This window comes from Phyllostomus hastatus, unplaced genomic scaffold, assembly GCF_019186645.2.
Source record: "Phyllostomus hastatus isolate PE091 unplaced genomic scaffold, TTU_PhHast_1.1 phas_contig_152, whole genome shotgun sequence".
Taxonomy (NCBI): domain Eukaryota; kingdom Metazoa; phylum Chordata; class Mammalia; order Chiroptera; family Phyllostomidae; genus Phyllostomus; species Phyllostomus hastatus.
The window spans coordinates 16,398,604-16,424,520 of record NW_025333622.1 but is presented as its reverse complement, the minus strand read 5'-3'; the positions used below and the strand labels follow the sequence as shown (position 1 = coordinate 16,424,520).

The window sequence follows — 25,917 nt, the reverse complement described above, 5'->3', positions numbered from 1 at the left end:
TCACAATGGAATGACTGGGGAGGTTCTCTACTACTTTTTATTCCTGGAAAATTTATGTAACATAGGAATGATATACCCCTTGCTATTTTGGTAGACATTACACATAAAAATATTAAATCTTTGGCCTTTTTGAGGACTAAAACTTTGACTGCCTTTTCAATTTCTACTGTGGTTAATTAAAAAATTCTTAAGACAATTTTGTGATTTGTACTTTCGTATATAAAAGCATCTACTTTACCCTGGTCAGGTGGCTCAGTTGGTTGGAGTGACATGCCATACACCAAAAGGTTGTAAGCTCGATTTCCAGTTAGGGCACCTAGGTTGTGGGTTTGATACCTGTTCAGGGTGCTTACAGGAGTCTACCAATCGATGTTTCTCTCTCACATCAATTTCTCTCTCTCTCTCTCTCTCTCTCAAATCAATAAACATATCCTCAGGTGAGGATTTTTAAAAAATAGTGCAGAATAAAAGCATCCATTTTATCTACATATTCAAATATATTGGCATATATTTGTTAATATTCCCTTATCATTCTAAAAATCACTTCCACATCTGTAAGTATGTTGCCTTTCTTCTGATGTTGTTGTGTCTTTTTTAAAAAAAACTGGATTTGAGGGAGCATTTGAGATCTTGCTCCTGGCATATGTTGTCAGTTCGGCCCCCCAAAATTCATAAAACAATTTCTACAGGTTTAGGTATTTCTTATGTTGACATTTACTTGGCACTGTTGGCAAAAAGCCCACCCAGGGCCACCCTGTAGACCCGGAGCCAGTGCTAGGTACAAGCAAGGGCCCACTGTGCCCTACCAGCTTCCCACTTCATACCTGGTGAACTTAGGTGAGTCTCTCTTGGAACCCAGGGCCTCCCTGCTTTAAGCAGCAGGTCATGACTTTATTTGAGCTACTCTTAGAAAATGCTCAAGGTAGATAAGGGTTGTGATAACCCAGGGAAAGGGAAAAAACAGGGTTGCTGCTTTTAACTGGATTGCTTACTAAGAGTCTCCACAAAATCTTTGGTGTTTAAATGAGAGACTGAACTCTCTTCAGCCCTGGAAGAGAAAGGACGCTTGTTTCCCCAACCTGAATAGCCACAGGGGTTATGATAGTAGTTCAGATCTCTGAATCCAGAGCGGCAAAGATGGGTGCTGGGAGTTTCCAAGTATGGTAAGGCAGCTGATCCCAGAGAAACTGACAGGAGCCATTGGGTGAAGGACAGGGCACCCTGGAATGGGTTCACCCTGACAGAGGAGCCCAAGAGAGGGGCCCATGCCTTGGAAAGCATTGTGGTTCCAGCAGCATCCAGTAAGCTCTCATGGGCCCTTACTTGGGCATTGTCAGGTGATAACAATCTTTGTTGCAGGAGGAAACATTTCCTGTAAGGCACAAAGCAGTCCTACAGGGACAGTCACTGCATTGGATCATCTGCAGATGTTCACACAAGGGCTGGCTTTCCCTAGGTTTGTTGACTCTATGGATCTCAGAATTAACACAGACAATCACACCTCTGAGGCTAACAAGTCCCACAACACTCAGCCCCCAATCTGTAACTAAGATGGCCACATGAGGATCCCTCGATACTTCTAAATTAATCTTTTGAAAAAGTTGGCTATAAAATTAGGCAGAATGCATGGAAAGCATACTTGATTGGTCTACTGAAGCTTTAAAAGAGGGTTTAGATAAATTGATTGACCTATGATGTCCTTCGGGCGTCAATCCAATTCTTTGAGGTATTAAAAATGACTGTCCTTATTTTAAAGGGGGAAAGTCATTGGGAACTTGACTGGTCAAGAACAAATATAAATTGTAAATGTCTCCAAAACAAAATTTGGATCTGATTGTTCTTTCATAAACTAGTGAGTTTTTCTGCTGGCTAAAAGGCTTCTGTGCCTGTCTCTGTGGGTCTGTATGAGTGTGTGTAAATGTGAGATAATTTTCTGCCTCTGGGTGGCGTTGTTGGAATTCGTTTAAGGGCAAGCACCTGTAAGGATGAAGTATTCTAAAATACTCAGAAATATGGACACTAACTCAAACACCTTTTAAGTTCACACAATCTAAAATTAATCCTTAGTGAATGAAAGTTAGCTTAAATTTGTTGGTTTAAGTAAAATAGACAAATCTTTATTTAGCCTGGGTTTTATAAAAATAAGTTCATGTTGATAACAAACTTTGATATCTATAAAAAATATTTCTAGAATAGAATGTTCAAGCTAAAGAACGCTAGTTGATTGCTTCATTTTCATTAGGTAGAGAGGTTTTCAGGGTTAAAGTCTCAATGTGCACATAGGAAACTTCAAGGGCATGTGTGTGGGTGAGCGATGGTTGAAAGTTAAAGGAGTAGTCACAGCGATAGTTCTGCTTGGTTCTCCCCTGCTCCCTGGCTCCCCGTGTTTTGGCTTTTGTGTTCCTTTACTCATCACAGTGCATTTACTCTGGCCTTAGATGAAGGAATTTATGAGCAGACAACATTGAAAGGAGCCATCTTACACGACTGCCAAGGTTGCTAACTACTTCCTTTCACTGAGAGCTCCCAGGAAATATGTACTCTAGGTTTTGTTTCTTGGGAAGGACATTAAAAAAAGACATTCCAACCTTGTTGGAAGGGACCTTAGCAGGTGCCTAACCATGAATGGACATCTGCCCCTACTCTGACACTTGCCCCCACCTACAGCGGACATCAAAGCCTTCTCTGGGATGAGAAGCTGCTCACACCAGAGGCTGCTAACAGCTATCCCAAGATATCACCAAGGCCTGTATACCTATGGATTGATATTGAACTCAGAACCCATTTTGTCTGATTGCCTTCACCTGTTTGCTAATATTAGTCATAAGAATAGTTAATAGAATTGTTCTATGGGTTTTTCTTTATAGTCTATATATAGTTTATGATTACAAACACGGTGTAAGATAATTGTTAATACTCTTCATGGCTTATGTAAATATTATAATAGATGTCAAATACAGAAATATGAGACAAAGGGCAAAACTTGGATCATGATAGTTCACAGGATAGAAATGATATTTTTAGTAAAAAGTTTATCTTTGCCTTAAACACGCCCTGTCCATTGTTTCTGTGCATCTAAGTTAACACACTTTTGATATAAGCTATAACAACCTTCAAAAAAGCACATAATCATTTTCAGTCCAAGATGGCAAAATAGATAGAAGTTACATTCACCTCCTCCCATTACCACATCAAAATTACAGCTAAATTACAGAACAATCAGCCTGAATAACCATCTGAAGACTAGCCAAACAGAAGTCTTATAACAAATAATACATAGAAGAAGCTAAATGAAGACTGATAGGCAGAGATACGAGATGGTCTGGCCCCGTACTCACATGTGTTGGTTGAGAATCTGGAGGCATATCTCAGCTGAAAGATCCTCCCTTAAAAGCAAGGGGTCTCAACCCCATGACAGGCTCCCCAGCCTGGAGCACCAGTGCCAGCAAGAGGAACCCACATGACATCTGGCTGTGAAAATCAGCAGCAATTACTCAGGTGATACATAAGACTGCCAGAAACCAAGGAGTCCTCTTAAAGGGCCTGCACACAAACTCTCTTGCAGGCATTCACCTTGAGCCCTTGCAAAGGAATGGTGGAAAAGGGATGCCAGAGTTATATAGGGAGAGACAGAGTAGTGAGGCTTCAGAGACAGAGCTGGAGGGACAGCCACCAACATCCCTGTGTTGAGTCCCTTTCCCGCACCTCAAGTGGATGCCATCTTTCCTGGGTTGAACATGGTCCTTTTAGGGCATTAGCCTGGTGAGCTACACTAACCCCACCTTGACAACTCCCAAAGGCCCTACCCTACCCAACTTCCTCACCAACATAAGCTCTGCCAGCAGGAACCAGCCTGGGTTTGCATTCCAGAATTTCTTTAAAAACCTTTGACAAACTGCAGATGAGCTTTGAGTGCAGGGTTGGCAGGGAGAGGGTGGTGGATACCAGACACACTCAGGGAGAAAATGAATTGTGTGGTTTAAGGCAAAGTCTGTCTTCCCACATGCCTGACAGGCACCACCATTCCTATATTAAGCCCTCCCTCCACACAGCCAAATCTTAATCTGCTGTAGCCTGATGAATTTACTAGCTCTACCACAATGACTCCCTGAGACCCTACCCAGGGCAAAGTTTCTGCAGACCCCAGGCTGGTGCAACTAACTTTGGTATACTCTGAGATTTTTACTTCAGACTCAGCACTGGCTCCTACTGCGAATCTGTATTAACCTGATGAACACCATTTTCCCTTACCTGGTGACTCCCTGAGAACCTGCCTCACACAATTCACATACCACCAAAGGCCCTTTCATTGGCTGAGCCTAACGGACAGCCAGTAGGTGGTGGTGGGTTTCAGGGTGCCTTAAGCTTTTTCCTGACATGCCCCAGACCTGGTATTGGTGGCTACCTGTCTTAGTATGCAGGCTGGCCCTTCCTACATGTACCTAGGCCCAGCACAGGGAGCTACCAACCGTGAATTGCTCTGTAGCTTTATCAGGTAGCCCAAAGCTGGTCAGAGGCAGCTTCTGACATTTATCTGCACTGGAGTTCCACCCAAGAAGTCCCAGAATAAACACACCTGGTTACTGGCTTCAGACCACAATATAGTGTGACACGATTAGCTCCTATAAGAAGCAAACAAAAAGGGAAGTCTCAGCAGGCACCAGATCCCTGCTGGGGAAAATTCCACCTCATGGGGTCAGCTCCCACATAGTAGCTCGTACACTCTGGTCATGGTCAGTCTGCACAATGAGCCAGCCTGAGGGTCAACCCCACCCATTTACATGGTAATAGCAATCAAGGCTCAACCAGAACAGGGGGGCACACAGAACCCACATGAGAAACACTCCTGGAGCATCCAGTTTAAGGGATCCAGGAGACTATGCCACTGGGCCCCAAAGGACACCAATTACATAAGACCGACATATCAAGACTGAAAGATACAGCAGCTCTACCTAATACAAAGAAACAAACACATGGAGGCTGCCAAAATGAGGAGACAAGGAAATATGTCCCAAATGAAAGAACAAAAAATATCCCGAGAAAAACAAAACCTAATGAAATGGAGGCAAGCAAACTACCAGATACAGAGGTCAAAATGGTGGTTCTAAGAATGGTAGCTCAAAAAACTTAGTGAGAACATCAACAACATAAAAAAAGCACATAGAAACCATGGAAAAGAACCAGTCAGAAATGAACATTATAATAACTGAAAAGAATACACTGAAAGAAATCAATAGCAGATTAGATGAAGCAGAGGACCCAGTCAATTATTTGAAAGACAATATGGAAGAAAACACCCAATTAGAGCAGCAAAAAAAAAAAAAAAAAAGAATAAAAAATAAGGATAGTTTAAGGCAGTGGTCCCCAACCATTTTGGCACCAGAGACCAGCTTTGTGGAAGGTAAATTTTGCACAGACCAGGGGTAAGGGGATGGTTTTTGGATGATTCAAGTGCATTACATTCAAGCTCACCTCCTGCTGTGAGGCCCAGTTCCTAACAGGCCCAGACTAGTACCAGTCCATGGCCCATAGGTTGGAGACCCCTGGTTTGAGGGACCTCTGGGACAACATCAAGTATAACAACATCTGCATCATTGGGGTACTAGAAGGAAAAGAGAGACAGCAAGGGATTGAGAACATATTTGAAGAAAACTTCCCTAACCTGATGAGGAAAAAAGACACACAAGTCTAGGAAGTGCAAAGAGTCCCAAACAAGATGAACCCAAAGAGGCCCTACACCAAGACACATCATAATTAAAATAAGAAAAGTTAAAGCCAAAGAGAGAATCATAAAAGCAGAAAGAAAAAAAAAACAGTTACGTCCAAGAAAGTTCCCATAATAATACTTTCAGCTGATTTCCTAACAGAAACTTTTCAGGCCAGAAGGGAACGGCATGAAATATTCAAAGTGAAATATTAATATGCAAGAACCTAAAACCGAGACTATTTTACCCAGCAAGGCTATCATCTAAAATTGAAGGAGAAATAAAGAATTTCTCAGACAAGAAAAAGCTAAAGGAGGTCATCACCACCAAGCCAGTATTATACATAATGTTAAAGAGATGTCTTTAAGAAAAAGAAGAGGAAAAAAAGAGAAACGTAAATGTAAATAATAAAATGGCAATGAGTATGTATCTATCAATAACCACTTTATTTTTTTAATTTTTTTTCTTTAAACATCAATGTGTGGTTGCTTCTCATGTGGCCCCCACTGAAAACCTGGCCCGCAACCTAGGCATGTGCCCTGAAGTTCCACCCAACAACCAGCGACTCCCTGGTCCAGCCCACACTCAATCTACTGAGCCACACCAGCCAGGGCTCAATAACCACTTTAAATGAAAACAAATTAAATGCTTTAATCAAAAGACAAAGGGTAGCTGAATGGATGAGAAAATAAGGCTCATCTATATTCTGTCTAAATGGGACCCACTTCAGATAGAAAGACACACACAGGCTGAAAGCAAAGGGATTAGAAACAGATATTTCATGGGAATGGAAATGAAGAAAAAGCCAGGGTAGCAATACTTATATCAGAGAAAATAGACTTTAGTACACTGGCTACAATTAGAAACAAAGAAGGACATTGCATGATGATAAAGGGATCAATTCAGCAAGGTGATATAACCCTTATAAACATTTATGCAGCCAACATAGCGGCACCTAAATATATAAAGCAAATCTTGATGGACATAAATGGAGAGATCAACAGTACTACATTCATAGTAGGGAACTTTAACACCCCACTGACATCAATAGATAGATCATCCAGAGAGAAAAATCAACAGGAAACAGCAGCCTTAAATGACACATTAGACCAGATAGATATAATTGATATTTTTAGAGCATTTCACCCCAGACAGCAGAATATCCATTCTTTTCAAGTGTACATGGGACTTTTCCAGAATAGACCACATGTTAGGACACAAAACAAATCTCAATAAATTTAAGATTGAAATTATATCAAGCATCTTCTCTGACCACAATGGTATAAAACTAGAAATCAATTACAAAAAATAAAACACCCCTGAAAGCCACAGAAACACATGAAGACCAATCACAGGTTACTAAACAATTAATGAGTTTTCAGTGAGATTAAGAAGAAATCAAAAGATATCTTGAGCCAAATGAAAATGAAAACACAACAGCCCCAAATCTATGAGACACAGTGAAAGCATTCCCAAGAGGAAGATGCATAGCAATACAGGCCTATTGAAACAATAAAAATCTCAAATAAACAATAAAGCCCTACACCTAACAAAACTAGAAAAAGAGTGACAAGAAAATCCCAAAGTAAGTAGAAGGAAGGAAATAATTTGGATCAAAGTAGAAATAAACAAAATAGAGGGGTTTTTTTAAAGCAATAAAAAAGACTAATGAAACCAAGAGAAGGTAGTTTGAAGAGATAAACAAGAGCAATAAACTTTTAACCAGGCTCATCAAGAAATAAGAGAGGACCCAAATAAATACAATCATTAATGAAAGAAAAGTAACAACACACAACAGAAATAAAAAGAGTTATAAGAAGATACTACAATCATATGCGAACAAATTGGACAACCTAAAAGAAAAAGATAAATTTCTAGAAACAAAATCTTTCAAGACTGACTCAAGAAAAAAAAAGCCTAAGTGGACCAATTACAACCAAATGAAATCAAACCAGTAATCAAAAAATTCCAAACAAAATAAAGTTCTGGACAGGATGGTATCACAGGTAAATTTTACCAGATATTAAAAAATTTAATGCCTATCCTTCTCAAACAATTCCAAAAAATTCAAGAGGAGAGAACACTCTGAAACTCATTTTACAAGGCCAGACTTTTCCTTATTCCAACATCAGGAAAAGACATTACAATGAAATAAAATTATAGGTCAATATCTTTGATAAGCATGGATACAAAAATCCTCTACAAAATATTAGCAAACTAAATTTAACAATACATTAAAAAGAGCATACAGCACAATCAAATGTGATTTGTTCCTGGGATGCAATATTGGTTGAATATCCACAAATCAATTAACATGATATACTACATAAACAAATGAAGGATAAAAACCATATGATCATATCAATACATGCAGAAAAATCCAGCATGCATTTATGACAAAAAAAACTTTCAGCACAATGGGAATAGAGAGAACATACCTTAACACAATGAAAGCCATATCTGAGAAACCCAGAGCTAACATCATATTCAATGGAGAAAAAATTAAAAGCATGTTCCTTACAATCAGGAAAAATACAGGGATGTCTGCTTTCAACACTCTTATCGAACATAGTACTGGAAGTCCCAGCCATAGCAATCACATTAGAAGAAGAAATCAAAGGCATCCATATTGGAAATGAGAGAGTAAAACTGTCATTATTTGCAGATGACATGATAATATATATATAGAAAACCCTAAATATTCCACACACAAAAAAACTGGAGCTGACAAATAATTCAGCTAAGTAGCAGGATACAAAAACTTTCAGAAATTTGCATTTTATACACCAATAATGAACTACCAGAAAGAGAAACTAAGAAAACAATTCCATTGACAATTGCATGAAAAAAATACTTAAGAATAAATCTAACCAAGGATGTAAAAAACCCTGTACTTGACTGTTGGGGGTCACCCTGCCTGGTCTCAGGAAGCTGTAACCCCCTGTGACTTAGGCTGAGTGAAAAACCTCCAGACCAGGAGCCACTAAGGAGACAAAAACTTATTTCCCTGGCATGAACGCTGCCTGTTCTGTGCTGAAACCTCCTAGCTTGATCAGTTAGCCAATGACGGGTAAGATTTCCCATGGAGGGAAACGCCTAAGACAGGCATGATCACGTGGAGGCTTCTGGGAAGAAACTCACAGGGCTGTGGAAATGAAGGGGTTATGGAAATTAACCCCCGCCCCCTTGGCTTTGTCAAAGCCTGAGTCCTTGTTCTCAGATGTGAGAAATCCAAGTCTCCTGGCTGCCTTTGTCTTCTCTGCCCTTCTTAGGCCTGCAGGGGCAGCCCAGACCAGAAACGGTGGACCACCAGGGTGATCAGGCCTGGGACATAGAATATGCAAGATCCTGTGAGATCTGTTTGTTGGAGGATGTTATTAACTTGGAATTTAAAAGCACAGGCAAGAAACTTTTGGAACCTGTAGTTCTTTCATATGTTAAAGACCACAAACCTTGCCCAGAATCACAGCAGGAGTTCTGTCCCCACCTTTGTAAGTTGCCTACATCTTTTGATCTTTTCTGCCAGACTATGAATCCACAAACTAAGTCTGTTTTCTCAATAAAAATCTGCTTGGGTATGGACACGGCACGCTCCCCACTAGAGGGGGTGGCCAAGTGGTGCCCTCCAGGAGAGAGGGTGACCAAGGCACTCCCCATGTGAGGAGTGGCCCTTCTGTTCCTATTCCCCCACAGGACCTGGTTGTCTCTGTGTATGTTTTTCTCATGTTCTGAAAAGCATCTGCAGCCGAGATGGATACTGCAGGATGGTATCCTCCTCTACACTTGACAAATTATATAACGCTGAAGAAAAACATTGAAGAAGGTATAAATAAATGAAAGCACATACTGTGCTCATGGACAGGAAGAATCCACATCATTAAAATGTCTGTACTACTAAAAGCAATCTATAGAGTCAATGCAATTCCTATCAAGGTATCAATAGCACATTTCACAGAACTGAACTACAACAAATATTCCAAAAATTTATATGAAACCACAAAAGACCCTGAATAGTCACAGCAATCTTGAGAAAGTAAAACAAAGTTGGAGGTATCACACTACTTGATATCAAACTATACTACAAGGCCATAGTAATCACAGCAGCATAGGACTGGCATAAGAGCAGGCATATGTATCAGTGGAACAGAATAGAGTCCAGAAATAAACCAACACCTTCATGGTGAATTAATATAATACAAAGGAGGTAAGAACATACAATGGGATAAAGATAGTCTATTCAATAAATGGTGTTGGGAAAATTGGACAGTTACATGCAAAAAGTGAAAATAGACCACTTTCTTACACCACATCCAAGAATAAAATAAAAATGGTTTAAAGACTTACAAGTAAGACATGAAACCATAAAATTCCTAGAAGAAAATGTAGGCAGTGAAATCTCTGACACTTCTCTTAGCAATATTTTTTTCTGATGTATCTCTTTGGGCAAGAGAAATAAGAGAAAAATAAATAAATGGGACTACATCAAAGTACAAAGTTTTTGCACAGCAGAGAAAACCATCAACAAAACAAAAAGACAAGGTACTGAACAAAAAGAAGATATTCTCCAATTCTACATCCTATAAGGGGTGAATATCCAAAATCTATAAAAGCTCAGAAAACTGAACACCAAAAATACACATAATCCAAATAAACAAATGGGCAGAGAATCTGAATGTAGACACTTCTCCAAAAAGGACATGTAGATGGCCAACACATATATGAAAAGATGTTTACAGTCACTAATCATTAGAGAAATGCAAATTAAAACCACAGTGAGATGCAGCTTAGCAAAATAAGCCAGGTGGTGAAAGACAAATACCATATGATCTCACCTTTAACAGGAACCTAATCAACAAAACAAACAAACAAGCAAAATAGAACCAAAGACACTGAAATTGAGAACAGGCTGACAGTGACCAGAGGGGAGAGGGGAGGGGATACAGGGAAAAGGGGTGAAGGGTTTGCAGGAACTTTTATAAAAGACACATGGACAATAACAAAGTGGGGGTGGGAACAGGGGAGGGAGGGAGGGAAGGCTGGGGGCTTGGGCTGGGGGGAAAGGCAGAAAACTGTACTTGAACAACAATAAAAAAAACTAAGAAAAAAATAAATCAACAAACAACATGTGTTGGGTGAGGATGTGGAGAAAAGGGAGGTTCACTGTGGGAATGCAGACTGATTGGTGCAGCCCCTGTGGAAAGCTATTGCAGGGTCTTCAAAGAATGAAGAATGAAATTGCCTTATTACTTCTGGGTATATGAAGAAACCCAAAACACAAATTATTTTAAAAGATTTTATGATTTTTAGAGAGAGAGGCAGGGAAGGAGAGAGGGAGAGAAACATCAATGTGTGGTTGCCTCTCATGCGCCCCTCACTGGTGACCTGGCCTGCAACCCAGGCACGTGCCCTGACTGGGAATCAAACTGGTGACCCTTTGATTTGCAGGCTGGTGCTCAATCCACTGAGCCATACCAGGTAGGGCCCAAAACACAAATTTGAAAAAATATGTGCACCCCTATGTTCACTGTAGAGTTATTAACAATAGCCAAAATATGGAAGCAACCCAAGTGTCCATCAACAGATGATTAGATAAATAATGTAGTACATATACACAATGGAAGATTACTTGGCCATAAAAAAATGAAAACTTACCATTTGCAACAGCATGGGTGGACCTATTATGCTAAGGAACATAAGTTAGACAGAGAAAGACAAATACCATACGATTTCACTTACATGCAGATCTAACATAAACAAACAAAACAGAATCAGAATCATATACACGGAAAACAAACTGATGGTTTCCAGGGTAGGGCTGTTGGGGGCTGGGTCAAAAAGGTGAAGGTAGAAATAAGTCCAAATTGGCAGTTACAAAACAGTCATGATGATGCCAAGTGCAGCACAGGGAATACAGTCAATAATGTAATAACTATGTATGGTGCCAGGTGAGTTCTTGAAACAGTAAGGGGAACACTTTGTAAATTATATAATTTGACTGTCTAACCACTATGCTGTATACCTAAAACTAATGTAAAATAATATTGAATGTTAACTGTAATTGAAAAATAAAATTAATTAAAAAGAAAGCACATAGTCTTGTTAACTATCCTGTAACCCCATTCCTGCCCTGCTTTTTCCCTTCTCCATGTAATGCTCCCTAAACTTCCTCTTTAATTTCAAATGAATAAAAGGAGGTGGAAAACTGTTATTCTTGGGAGCATTTGAGGTCTTGATCCCTGGCATGTGTCATCAGTTTGACTCAAGTAAACTCTTCAAAAATTCTGAAAAAAAAACTGGATTTGATGGAAGTTTGTCTATTTATTGCTCTTTTCAAAGAATTAGTTTTAGACTTTATTGATATATTTTTAAAATATTTTACTAATTTCTACTTTTATTTTAATAAGTGCATTCCTTCATCCTGTAGGGTAATTTTGCTATTCTATTTCCATATATTAGTTTAATTATTGTAAACTTTTAAAAATAATTTAATTTTGGCTCTAAATATTTCTTTTGTATTTATTGGTGCAGCTCATAAATTTAAGATATTGTTCTCTCACTCTCATTTCTAAGTAGTTTGCAGCTTCAGCTCTGAGTTATTTAGAACTTTGACTCAAAACAATTAGTGAATAAATTTTGGAGGGACTACTAATTTTATGGTTACTTTTTAATTTTTGCTGTTTTGAAGTCAGAGAAATTGTAGAATTTATAGAATTTTCCTTTCGACTTAAATCTTGGCTAATTTTTGTGACTATTTCTGGGTGCTTAAAAAGACAGTGGTTTGCTTTTTTTTTGCTATTTATTAAATACAAATTTATTCAATTGAATTTGTTAACTGTGCTGTTTGGATGCCCCATTTGGTCTGCCATTCTCTGCACGCTGCAGGGGCGTCCCCCACTGTGCACGTGCTCGTTCCCCCTTATGGTTCCATCAGTGTCTCACTGACACACTTCCAAATACACTGTCACACAGTTTTAGAATTACTGTATGTTCTTGGTGGATTCTATCTTTTTTGTAGATATTTAATATCCCTCTTCATCTTCTTTAATGCCTTTCACCTGGAATTTTATTTCTACTGAAATTGTTATTACCACAACCACGTGTTTGGTAAGCATTATCTGGTATTCTTTTTCTATTCCTTTATTTTTATTCTCTGTAGGTCATTTTATTTTATTCTACATATTATAAACAGGCCAGAGTTAGATTTCTTAGAGCCAATATTAGAATATCTATCTTTTAATAGAGAAATTTAATTTTTCATGATTATTAATCTTTGTTCTGATTCCTGCCATCTTATTTGATGTTCTCATTTTCTTTCCTTCTTCCATTAGTCCATCCTTCCTTCCTTGCTTCCTTGCTTCCTTCCTTCCTTCTTTCCTTCCTTCATTTTTTCTTCTTTCTTTCTTCTTTTGCCTTTCCATCCTTTTGCTGAATTGCTGTAGTTTTCTTTGTCCATTTTTTCGCCCAGTGATTTAGAATGTACATATTCCATTTCCATTTTTCTTTGTCAGTTGAATCCCATCTGCTTTCTTCCACTTACGAATTCCCCAATATTTTTGGTTCACTAATAGCACCCTTTCATGTTTTGGTTTTTCTTCCTAGTACTGTGATGGGTTTTTAAAAAATGTCTTCTGTCATCAAGAACTTCAGAAAAGGAGGGGATATAGACTCATGTGCTTGCTCTGCTATCTGGTCCGAATCCCCTGTTTAAGTACGGCACGGGCTCCAATGTTGCTCAACTGCAGTCAGCAGTGGCCCTTGTGTTCTCACGGCCTACAGTCCAAGGGAGGCGGTGATATCAGACTGGGATGTGAAGGCCCTGCCATTTTGCTGCAATACATTTGAGTAGTAATGATGCTTGGGTTTGGGTGTGAAGAAAGGATTCTTCAGAACATGGTCAAGGTGGGGCTCTCTGAGAGAGGATCCCTGGATCTCCTGGAAAGGAACCCCAGGGGACGAGGGGTTCGCTGCCTTTCCCAGAATGAAAGCACATGAGATACGTGAACGAAAATGACTGTAGAAATCATCTGGCCCAGGGTAGGGTAAATAGTTCTCACCTCCCAGCCCTGGACTAGGAGGGATCCAGGAAAGTGGTAAGAACCAAGGGAGCAGATGAGGGGCTGCCAGGAGCCAGATGAGGAAGGAGAAGCAGGCTGCATGCAGCACGGACTTGCAGATGCATGGGCAGGTATGAGGAGCACTGCCTCCCCAGCTATACTTGGGGCCCCGGGCTGGTTAACTGAGGGAGAACCAAGCACGCAGGGACATAACCACCCAACACAGCAAATGGCACCAACACTGGCACCTGTACTTGTTTTATGAGGAAACTGAGGCTCAGAGAAGTTCACTGTCTTACTCAAGGTCACAGAGCAAATGTGTTGCAGGGTTGGCTTTGAGCCTGTTCAGCTTCCAAACCAGGGTGCGTCCAGGATTGACTTTTGTTTTCAGGTGGTCACAGCAGCTGTGCCAGTGTCTAAGGATGCTTGGTGGGAAGTTATACGTGACAACGAATGACTGACTACCCAGCCAGGGGAGGAGATCCAGCACCAGTTCTCTCCCTGCCCACTCTCCTGGAGAGAGTTCCCTCTTGTTCTACACCCAGACTGCAGGGCTGGACCATGTAGGTGTGTCTGTGTGTACCTGTCCTCAGAGACCCACCTGAAGAGAAGCAGCACAGCTTGGGGGAAGGTCTGAAAGTTGTTGTTGCGGTTGATCTCTGTGGTATCATTCAGGGCAATTTTCCCAAACACCTAAATGGGAAGAGGAAAGGGATTCAGGAACCATGGACAGCACAGCAGGGTCCTCATTCCTACCCATCAGCCAGTGGTCTCTTCAGGGCTCACAACTGTCCCTGGGACAGACTGGCTTATAAACTGAGCAGAGTTCCCTGATGCAACCTGGCAGGGCCTCAAGGGGGCAGGCACCTGCTGCCCCGCCTCAATCCCCACAATGGACCACTGGAAGGAGAAAGATGCCCACAGGGAGGTCCCTGTGGCCCAGCGGGAGCTGAGTCTGATAGCAGGTGGGCTCTGCTTCTGTGCAGGGATAGAGGGCTCCGTGGTCTTCTGTGGTGAGGGGCTGCACATTTTTAAGAATATTTTCTCTTTGAAAAGGACTTTACTGAGGAATAATTAACAAACATAATTGTATGTATGTATATATTTAAAGTGTACAATGTGGTGATAATTTGATGCACATACACACTGTAGGATCATTGCCAAGGTCAAAATAATGAACATCCATCACCTCACACAGTTAACTATTTTTTGGTGTGAGAACACTTACGATCTACTACCAGCAATTTCAAGTCTTACAATACTGTATTATTATTAACTATCATGACCATTAGATCCTCAGAATCCATTCTTATACCTTCTTTTCTTAGCCATTTCAGCTCCATACGTCCAAGCACTCACTCTTCCAAATTTAGTTCTTGGATTGTGGAGTGATGTGCAATAAGCAATGTGGGGCTGGGGCAAATTTAGTCCATCCCTGAAACCAGAGGCCTCCTCACTCCCCTCCCCGACTTTTACAGCAATGTTTATCTTAGAAACTGCCACCTTCCCTTGAGCAATAGAAAGCTAGTTCTTTTCATCTCAAAGGGTTGGGCCTATGAATCTTGGGGTCTTTTGGCAACAAGCAAGCAGGGGAATCTTACTCAAGGATCTGCCAAGGAAAAGCTCCTGGCTAGTGTGCAGTGTCAGTCTGGGCTGTTGTGCTGGAATCCTGAGGAGAGAGGCTGGAGAGCTCTGGCCTAGGGTTGGAAAGGGTACAGTGGGCCCCTATGGGGTGGGGGCAGCTGGAACCTGCTATGTGTTTCATGGGGAGAGCTTGCCTCTTCCCCCTCCCTCTCTCCTAAATGACACTGGGTTGGGGGTAGTTCTCAGGCCTATGAGACCTGGACCAAGTGAGGGAGGGGTGCTGACACACATTTCCTGCTGTTCCTGGAGAAGAGCCCGTATCTCTTGAGGCCACTGCATATAACTTGGGAGTGTTTTTCTGAGAGCAAACCCCAGGCCTGGGAAAATGGGGAGGGAAGCTCTCTGAGCTGTATATTCTGCTTTTGGCCATTCACCCTACTTCCTATAGGATACCATTTGGAAGGAAGTTCCAATTCTTATGAACTTTTTGGTCTCAGAGACTAAAAGAGGAGGGAGAGGGATAGTCAGGAACAGGGGGGAGGTGAGAGGGAGGAGGGCACCAGGGAGTAGAGGGCTGGGAAAGTAGGAGACTGAGGAGTGGAGCACTGGGGAGCCTGTCCTACCTGCATTCCGATCACAGCATAGATGAAGAACAGCATCACTATGAGCAGGGCCACGTAGGGCAGGGCCTGGGAGGAAGTACAAGAGATTGCATGAGGCCGGTGGAGATGGCTGGCGGGGCACACCTGCTGCCCTAGCTGCTGCCAGGCTTGGGGGGCATTTCCAAGGGCCCCATGGAAGTTCCAGGCACCTGGGACAAGGCCTGAGTGATGGCATTGACCCCTCATTTTACTCAGTTTTAATCACCTGAGAAGCAGTTGAGTATTGAGAGAAGCAGGTCTCAGAGTAAAGAAAATAGTGTGATATTACTTAGTAAAAACAATACAAAATGAGCAAAACATCCTCCGACTAGACACATATCTTTGTACAGCAGGGAGAGAGCTGTGGCGGACACACACCAAGGCTTCCTGGGGAGGCACAGGTGGAGGCAGGCCACACCCTTTCTTCGTGCAGCTTTCTGCTGTTCCATTAGTTGTAAGAAAGACATTTACTAAGGAAAACTTAAGTAAACGATAGATCATGGGCTCAAATCATATTTCTGCCACTTTCTAGCTATGAGAGCTGGGGCATTTTACTTAACCTCTCTGAAGGGTGCAAAGGGTAACAATGACCTCTCAGGGCTTGTGTGGAAGTTTAATGATTTAAGGTTTACAGACTGCCTTGTGTGTTGCCTTGCACGCAGTTGGGTCCCTCACATTTTATTCACTCAAGGTGTTGTCTGCCCAACAGCTCAGACAGCTGAATTTTCCAGAGTCCCTTCCTCTTCCCCTGAGGAGAGGTCCTTGGGACTCTGTGCTGGTGAAGGGTCAGGAGAGCCACTCACACCCACACATGTGTGCCTAGGAACTGCCTGGCTAGGCGCCTTCACACCACTAGAGGGCACTGCAAGACCACATGGACGCTCTGGGTCCTTGGAGCTTGAGCTCCAGTCAGGTGCAGCTCCTCACAGGCACCAGGTCTGTTGCCTCTTCCTGGCCCAGGAAATGGGGGAGGGTGGTTGAGTATGTTGGGGGCCTATATGGTCACTCACAGCTATGGGACTCCAGAAGTGCATCCTCAGAAAGGGTCAGCTCAGTCTTGCTCCCACAAAAATCCTCAGATTCCCAGGGACTGAGCATGATGCCTGGTGGGACAGGGCCAGAGGAGCAGGGAGGGGCCATGACTCATCATGAAGTGGGGAGTCAGCCTGGGCCTGGTGGGAGGAGGACAGGCTCTGAGTGAGGCCAGGCTGGAGCCCTCTGTTGCTGGTTCCATTGTGGGCTCAATGAGGTCCCCAGGCAGGAGGCTGTCTGCAGAGGTGCGTATGCCTTCAGGCAGAGTTCCAGGCAAGCAGGTGCCTGACGGCAGTGCCCCTGCCTCAGGCTGTAACTTCAGTTACAGCACAGATGGGTCAGGGACCCATTCCATGCCTGTCCCTGGGCCCAGCCCAGCCAGGGCAAGGGCATGGATATGATTGTTCAGCACTGGTGAGCCCCCTTGTCTTGGGAAGCCTGAGAGTGGTACTTCCATGGGCAGGCAAAGCTGCCATCAGTGCCAGGCCAGGAATGCCTGGAAACACATGCAGGGTCCCTGCCATACTCATCTTCAAGGAATTCAAGTGACCTGACAGAACTTTGCTTCTCATTAACTTCAAACTAACATAACACTTCTCGGAGACAGCCAGAGGTGGTCATTATCCAGCCTTTACAGTTGGAAAATGATGGCTGAGTAATGAGAATTAATCCTAGTGTTGGGCACCCCTGTGCCCATTTGAGGGGACCATGTCTCATTGAGTGGTGTGAAACCTGAAGAGTCTGGCTAACTCTGTAAGGAGGTACCAATGGTAGTACTGCTGCAATGCCAGAATTGGGCAAAGTCATGGAGTTCCTGTTTTTCAAATTTGTTCCACCACAAAACCCCCTTGTGCAATCAATTCTTATGGAAAAATGCATAAATGAGAGAGAAAGCAGAGCCACTCAGCCTTCCCCTTAGCTTGCAGCCTTCCCTACCTGACTTTGGGGAAATATGGGTCTCCAGAAGCATGTTTTTGAAAACCACAAACTGAGCCCTACGGACTCATTTCAGAAATGAAGAAAGCAAGATGTGGACACAGGAGGTTGCTATCACACAGAACTGAGCAGCAGAGCGAGCCCAGTCTTGACTCCTAGATGCTGCTCATTCCTTCACCAAGTCACCTCCCATTCAGGGAGTCCGGTGGAAGCTGGGAGGTGAGAGGGCAGAGATGGCTACCTGGAAGGACTTGATGAAGGTCCACAGCAGGGTCCGGATGCCCTCTCCACGGCTCAGCAGCTTGACCAGGCGCATGACCCGGAAGAGGCGGAAGAAGGTGATGGAGATGCGGGAGTTCTCCTCTGCGTTCTGGAATCCATTGGCAATAGGAGGTGGTAGTTAACACAGCAACAGAGGCGGGTGGGGCAAGAGCGGGGTGGGCCCTGCTCGAGCAACACAGCCCTTGGCTGGGATGGAGCCAGCTCAGGGCAGGGTTGGCTGCACTAGGTTCTCTCTCCTGGCCACAGATGGGAGGCCAGCACCCACCTTTTTCGGTTGGATGACCCAGCCCCTGAGGTCTCTACAGAGCCAAGTTGTGCCCAGGCCCCTGAACCCACATCCCTTTTCCTGTTTTCCCAGCTTCTCCTTCTTTCCTAGTTGTTGATCTGCTGGTGGGGCCACAGAAGATTCCTGGAGGAACTTCCATTTGCCCTGAAATCTATGCTTGGGAGGTGGTCTCTGAGGGTGCACCCTGCCTTGGCTGCGTGCTGAGAAAGCAGCCCAGCCTCTGTCCCGTGTGGCCTGCCTGAGGGTCCTGCATCCTAAGTGGCATCTGGTTCTCTGTGAAGTGGCTGCATAGGTTGTGGCCCCCATCCCCGAGGGTCCTGGTGGGTGGGGTGGGCTGCCCACAGAAGGACCTTGTGCACTTGGCTGGTCAGGACTCAGCACTTCTGTTGTGTCAACTCCTGCTTCCCACAGCCCCTGCCCCACATGGCCTCGGGCTGGAGGTAATGAGGTGTGGCTTAGTGCTGGGCGAGTGTCTGGTTTGCAGCCTTTGCTTTCACTGGGGCTCTGAAGCTGTTCCCCTTCTCCTCTCCTCTGCCCTGGGGCCTCTAGGAGACACCCCCTCTCCAGGTTGCCTGAGACCTGGGAGGAGGTGAGAAAGACGGTTGGTTGGGGTGAGAAGACCAAGGGGTCCGAGCCCAGGGCAGATCATCTCCTCCAGGAAGTCCTGGATGGGAGGGCAAGGGGAAGGGGGATGGAATCAAGGCTATAGCAAGCTGAGGTGGGATTATGGTGGACTGTGGGGGGCCTGCTGGCTGAGGAATCACCTCAGCATGCTGGGCCTGGAGGGTCCTGGGGCTTGGGCACGTGCCTGGCCAGGCCTCAAGGCCCAAGAAAGGCTTCTCTGTTACCATCCGCCTCTAGAACCGAGAAAAGCATGGACTGACCCTCCGACCCTCCTCCTGCCACACGGGCCAAAGAGCTGGGGGTGGTGACCCCAGGCAGCCACTTGCCTGCTCCCCAGAGCTAGTGCAGCTCACCCAGCCCCGTCAACATCGCACCAGGAGAGAACGGACCTTTGGGCTTCCTGTTACTGTTCCCATTGCTGTCTCCCTCTGGGTCATTGCTGGGCCCCTGTGGTGGCCCTCCTCATGTCTCAATTCACGTCTCTGGCTTTGTTTTTAATCATTTTCAGGTTGGAGCCTAACATAACCCATGCTGAAAATCCCACTAGCATGACAGCCCTGAAGGGCTCCCACAGGCCCTTCATCTGAACCCCACTGACTGCTACTGACGTGGCTGGTTGCTCCAGAAGCCACTCATGTGACTGCTGTTCAGAATGGGAGACCCACGGGGGAGGCGGCAGAATTCAGAAGCCCTGCGGCTCCCGGGAGTGCTGCACAGAAACCAGCAGAAAGGGTCTCTCCAGACAGGGGAAGTGTTACAGTATCTCTTCTATGTCCGTCTGTACCAGAGCTGCATCTGCTCCTCACCGGCTCCTGTTCCCCTTGGGCAGGGCAGAGCTGTGGGTGCTGGGGAAGGAAGGGCAGGCAGCCATCCCCATCTTGCTCTAAGCTCTACCCTGCTGTGGATTTTGAAGTCTTTGATGTCCGTAATCTCTGCATTTCTATCACCTGTGTATCTACTTGAAATTCTATTTTCTCTCCCTAAAAGAAGACTGTATGCCCCCAGCGGAGTGTGCAGAGGAGGCTCAGGGTTTTATAACTCAGCTGTCAGTTCCACCACGTCGGGAAATGAGAAGAAGAAAGAACAAGATTAAGCAGGGAACTCTGCTGTGAGTGTCAAGAGTTTGAGAAGTTGTGCCACAGGGGCTTCTGGATCTGATAAGTTAGAAAATAAAAATCAAGCTTGTAGTATGAATCCCACTCTGGGTTCAGAGCCTTCACCGGCTGCTGCAGTTTCCTAATGCTTGAGAAGGAGAATCAACATGTTTCCATTTGGACGTAACAACTTCCTCTCATAAACCAAATGACAATGCAGTGAGGAAGCAGGTCCCAGTGGCCATCCCTGCAAAGTGGGGAGAATCCCCAGGTCCAGACTTTCCCCTGGCAGCCTTCCAAGCAGCCTGGGATGGGCATGTCAGGAAACATACCAACTCACCCAGCCTTGCCTTGCTTGCTGACTCAGGGCTCAGGGAATCACCCACTCACTGAATGTGTGACAACAGCCTTTTGGAGAAGGCTATTCCAAGGACAGCTTAAGGTCATACCAAGTGGCGTTGCTATCACTTTAGCTAAAGTGAATCAGAGACTCCTACATTAAGAGTGATTCAATCAAACTATCCAGTTTGTTTTTCTGCTTGCAGTCTGCTGCAGAAAAGTGGGTATTGTCTAATTTCAACAAACTCGGGATTTTAGAAAAATTCACAGGTAACATCGTTGGAGTGACTGGAAATTCAACCACACTCTCAGTAACAAATCCCAGCTTAAACCTTTGCTGTGTCCTTCAACTCCAAGCTTGAGGGAGGCCAGTCCACACAGACACATGGTGAAGAAAGAACATCACCGTCTGCCTCTCCGCCTTCTGTTAAATCATCGCCCACTTCCCTCTTCCCCCAGGAGGCCTTACCGTGGCTCTCATAGGTGCCTGTGCAAATGTCCCAATTAACCTAAGGTTAGAGTCTTAGCCAGTAGCGTCCTCAGGAGGCTAAACAGGAAATTTCCCTTGGGTCCAGTTCTCTCCCAGTGGCTCATTAGATAGTTAAGATCACAGTGAATTACCACCCAAAGGGAAGTTCAGGGAGGGAAGGAACACCATGATACACACAGCACGTCACAGCTCACACGAGACCAGGCAGGGAAGGTGCGAGATGGACGCGGTGGCCACATGCAACAGGAGCCAGGCTGGGCTCTGGGAGACTCTGAGAGTCAGGTGGGTAAGAGTGGGGGGTGTCAGAGGAGGTCACAGAAGTTCAGAGCATGGTCTGGAGGGTTGGTCTTACCATAAAGGGAGAGCATTGGGTATGTTCAGCTGGCTTTAAAGAAAGGCAGATAGAGACAAGCTGTAATAAGTCTTCAACGAGGATGTTGGTATTCTAGGTCTTGGCTAACACAGGAGCAACACAGTGGCAGGAGAGGGCAAAAGGAAACAGTGACAGAAATATGCAACCATAGGCCTGGCAGGTTCTGCACCCTGAGTGTGGGCTCTGCAGCGCTGGGCTCACTTCTGTCAAGGACCCATCTCTGGCCCCAAGTTAAATAATTCACACCCATTATTCATGAGGTCTTCTGAATTTTGTGGATGGAGGTTTTGTTTTGTTTTCTAAAACCTGCCATGTGTTCTAACGTAAACTTTAAGGACTTGCACTTTATTCTCTCAAGCTTTATCCCAGCATTGCCAGCTGAAGGGGCTCACAGGCAATGACCCCTCAGGTTTAGAGGAAGGCTGAATTTTAATTCCCACTGAGGAGGATCTAAGGAGGTGGCTCTCAACTCCCTCCAGAGCAAGGTGTTAGTCCTCAACCTGAAGTTCAGGTGGGAGGTGGTCCTGCTTGGCTACCACTCTACAGGTGTGGAGAATGTTGGCCACAGCATGAAAAATGAGTGTGGAATGGTTTTGTAAATTTGAAAGCCCCGCACACAATTTAAGGTATGATTATTAACACCCTAAGAGGTTGTTCTCATGGGCTTTACTGCTGAACTCATTTGGGGGCAGGCGCTGCAGAAAGTGGCCACAGGTGGTTGTGCCTGCTCTCTGCCCAGGTCCACGCACCTACCTCTGGAAGGTGCCCCTACTCTCTGGGCTCCAGCACAGAGAGCTAAGCCCTGACTGATCCTGACCTTCTGAGCTGTTAACTCTTTCTAGGAGGTCCTGACTGCTTTTACCCTCCACTTTCAGATGGTTGCTCTTGTGTTTCTGTTTTTCAGGTACAAACAAAGAAACGTTTTAATGGGACTTCTGAAGGACAGAAATGTGCAGTAGACCTTGGCTTGCAGACTTAAAATTCTCCTTTGGCAACAAATTTCTCAGCAAACTCCTTTTTGGGGGAAGGGTGGAGATACAGGGCGAGACAAGGGGAGAAAAGGCAAGGAGCACTCTCCAGTCATTCAGGGAGCACAGCCCAGATCTCCACCCCTGCTTCCTGAGGAACACGAGCTGCCAGGTCAGTGCACAGGCCTGGAGGATGGGCTCACTAAAATGTGACTAGCAGGCTGGGATGAAATGTGGAAACACACACGCACACACACACACACACACACACACACACACACGGAGGAAATTTCAGGTGGTCCAGTGCCTGTGCTCCTGTGTTCGTGGGTAAGGAGTTCTGCGGTTTCTGAGGCTGCAGTGAAGAAGGGAGGATAAGGGCCAGACAGAGAGAGGCCTACCTCCACTACATACTGTGCCCAGGCATTAGGCCAGGCTCCCAGAAGGCTCAGTTCCACCCTGAGAACTCTCAAAGCCTCCCCATTACTGCTGAGAACCCTAGTCAAATGTTTGAAGGTCTCTGGGTCAATCCCATCCCAAACGGGACCAGAATGAAGACAATTTAGAGAACCCATCTAAGTCACCTGGTACAAATGAATTAACCCCCAATCACTGAAGATTTTAATATTTGTTTTATTTTAGTTTACTTCTTAAACAGGATCCTTCATTTGGGATTTTTAAATGCCTTTTCCTTATTGATTTTTAGCTTTTATAGCTCCCATTTAAGATCTTATCTATTTAAGTCATATTTTAGTTCAAAATTTAGCTTTAGGTTGGTTCTAATCACCTTGATCATATCTTATTATTTTAATAACGTGTTATTTTAAGAATCCTCATGATACGTCTCGGTAACAGGGAACAGGAAGTGGCCAGGAGGAGCTGTGAGGGCAGCATTGAGTGTGAGGACAGGGAATCTGGAATCCGTGTTGGGTCTCCACCCCCCGTGAGGACAGTGCTCCAGACTCTCACTGTGGGAGAAGCAGGAGACTCACAGATCCAATTTTTTCTCAGGCTCTAAGCCATGCTTTGCAGAGGGCACTGTGGCTTGCTAGACAGGGTTGCCTGTCAACCTCTCACATAAGCCTGTTCTGTATGAGTAGCTATGTTTACAAAATCCATGGTCTCAAAAATAACTAAGCATTCATAATAAAATCAGAAAGCAATCACAGAATAATTTCTGAGTGGAACCAATAGGGAGGAGCCTCACACATAGGCCCTGTTCTCGAGAACCTACGGTTCACTGACACACTATCAGCCCCCAGAGGAGGTTTCTAGATAACCAGGTGCAGTTGTTTCCATCTTTGATCCTCTTGCCCAGCTGCAGTGGAATCCCCTGGTGAGCTAGAAGGGAAGACTGCATCAGCTGGACTTAGGCACCTTAGGCACCTGTGCTTTTAGCACAGAGATGTGTTTGCATTTTGGCCACTCTCTGTGACTCCTTAGTACCTCTTGAAAAACCACCTGGCATCAGTTCCACTTTTTCAGTTAAATTCAGACTTAGCTGGTAGCCTGGAGTACTTGTGTCATCCATCTCTGACCCTTTTCCAGATTTGCGCCCAGATGCCCTGAGTTAGCTGATAGTTTCTCCATCCGTGGTCTTCCTAGGGAAGACGTGTGGTAGGATTACATGAAGACATGTACCCCATGAGCCTGGAGACCCTGCCGGCACTCCCCTGCTCCTGGAGCCAACAGAGCTGCTTACTTACCCCAAACACTCTGGCTGAGCTTTAATGCTGTGCTTTATCCACTAATGGCGGGTGTGGAGTAAATTTTTGAGCAACCAATTCTTTCATCTTTGTTTTCTAATGATCTGGTAACTTTCAAGAGGTTAAAAATATTGGGTCAATTAACTTAGTTTGTTCATGCAAGCTGTATAAATGAAATAAGATGATTATATGTGAGGCAGAAGAAACCAGAATATTTTTAGAAAGAGTCCTGGCTAGTGCTTTCAGCTACCCGTCTCAGGGCAAATTGAAAGGAAAGGCCAATTAACTTGCTGCAATATATTATGCAAATTAGCTTGTTTTGGTATAATTGGCAAGGATGATAAGAGTGGTGCTGGGCAGCTAGTAAAAGACAGTCTCTGCATAAAGTTCAGGATCAAATCAGAAGTGTCACCTCAGTGGATGGGCCTTGGCTTCTGGAATATACTCACGGTTCCTGCTCACTGGGGTACTGTCTCTAGACCACACATAGGTGCTCAGGGAAGCTCAGGGAATACAGGAGGCTGACAGAGAGAGGCTTCTCCGAGGTGGGGGATCTCCCAAGATGATGGATACAAGAGTCAGTGGAATGTTTCCCAGTTGTTAACATGACCTTGTCACACTGGGAAACTAAAAGCTCTTAACCGTATGAAAAGGGACTTTCCTCTTCCTTTTCTTTCCCCCACAACCACGAGGTGAAGATTGCTAGGGATTTCATGGCTAGGGAGTAGATATTGACTGGAATATCCAACCAAGAGAATATCCTCTTGAGATCAGTTGCTTAAAGAGCATTTTAAAGAGTTCATAAGTTACTGCTGCACCTTCTTGGGCATGTTGGCTTTGAAAGGCACAGGCTACTGCTGGCCGGGGAAGCCTGGTTCTGGGCTGAGTCAGGAACAGGATCCACAAATGGGCTGCCCGGTTCCAATGGCTGCCACTGAATCAATGGCTATACTATGGTCACTGGAACTCCTCATTCCTCTGAAATATGAGTCAAAAACAATGTCATGGGAGTATGAGAGTCTTTTACTGGCTTACCCTGCATTAGAGCATTGTTTCCTTTTTTTAAATCTTGTGTCTAAAAGCTAGAGAGTGGATGTGATATAAATTCGATTCCAAACCATCTGAAATTCAGGTTCCAGCTGGCACTGCCTCTACCACTACCCCATCCAAAGCCCTGCTTCTCTGTTTTTGCTGTCTCTGCTCTCACCTCAATGTGATCTGCAAGACAGGATGGCTAGTTCAGTTATGAGAGTGCCGTGGTGTGGCGGATGGCTGAGCAGCTGGGGCTCTGTTGGTGAGACCCCAGTGAATCTGGGTAGGAGGACAATGATCAGGCTGGTACACACAGAGAGACCTGGGAATGGCAGGAGCCAGGGTCTTCAAGAGACATGTGACACCACCTTCATGGTCCCCATCTCCCCTTTCAACCAGGAGAAAAGAACACCCAGGAACTAGTGTGACCTACAGGTGTGAAGGAGCTGGGGGATGCTGCACCTTAGAGCCACCAGAGATGGCAGCAGGGAAAGGCATTTTCAGCAGGCCAAAGCAAAATACATTTTAAACTGCAACCTAGTTGAATTAAGAGCTTCCTTGCTAAGGGAGACACAAAGTTTAAATACACACAAGTCAACTGGGATAGAGAAGTTGAGGGTAGGTGTCAATGGCTTTTAGATATAGGGCAAATGAAGAAAAGATGGGCTCTTGAAAGTCATTCTTAAGCAGAATTTCCATTCTGATCTGGAACGAATGGTAAATGGTAAATGAGAGGTAAATGGATCTGAGGAGGAGGAGGAATGAGAAGAGGAA

The 25,917-nt window shown here is 44.5% G+C and overlaps 1 protein-coding gene across 1 annotated transcript in view; it reads right to left on the bottom strand.

The window, feature by feature from the left end:
• The window catches only part of CACNA1C (calcium voltage-gated channel subunit alpha1 C), a 627,765-nt gene that overhangs the window by 41,679 nt on the left and 560,169 nt on the right, over positions 1–25,917 (bottom strand). The window contains exons 33-36 of the mRNA XM_045830427.1: positions 21,420–21,452; positions 18,194–18,322; positions 15,967–16,032; positions 14,361–14,452 (exon numbers count right to left, since the gene is read on the bottom strand). Of these exons, the coding sequence (XP_045686383.1) occupies positions 14,361–14,452; positions 15,967–16,032; positions 18,194–18,322; positions 21,420–21,452 (320 nt within the window). The remainder of the gene's footprint in view (positions 1–14,360; positions 14,453–15,966; positions 16,033–18,193; positions 18,323–21,419; positions 21,453–25,917) is intronic.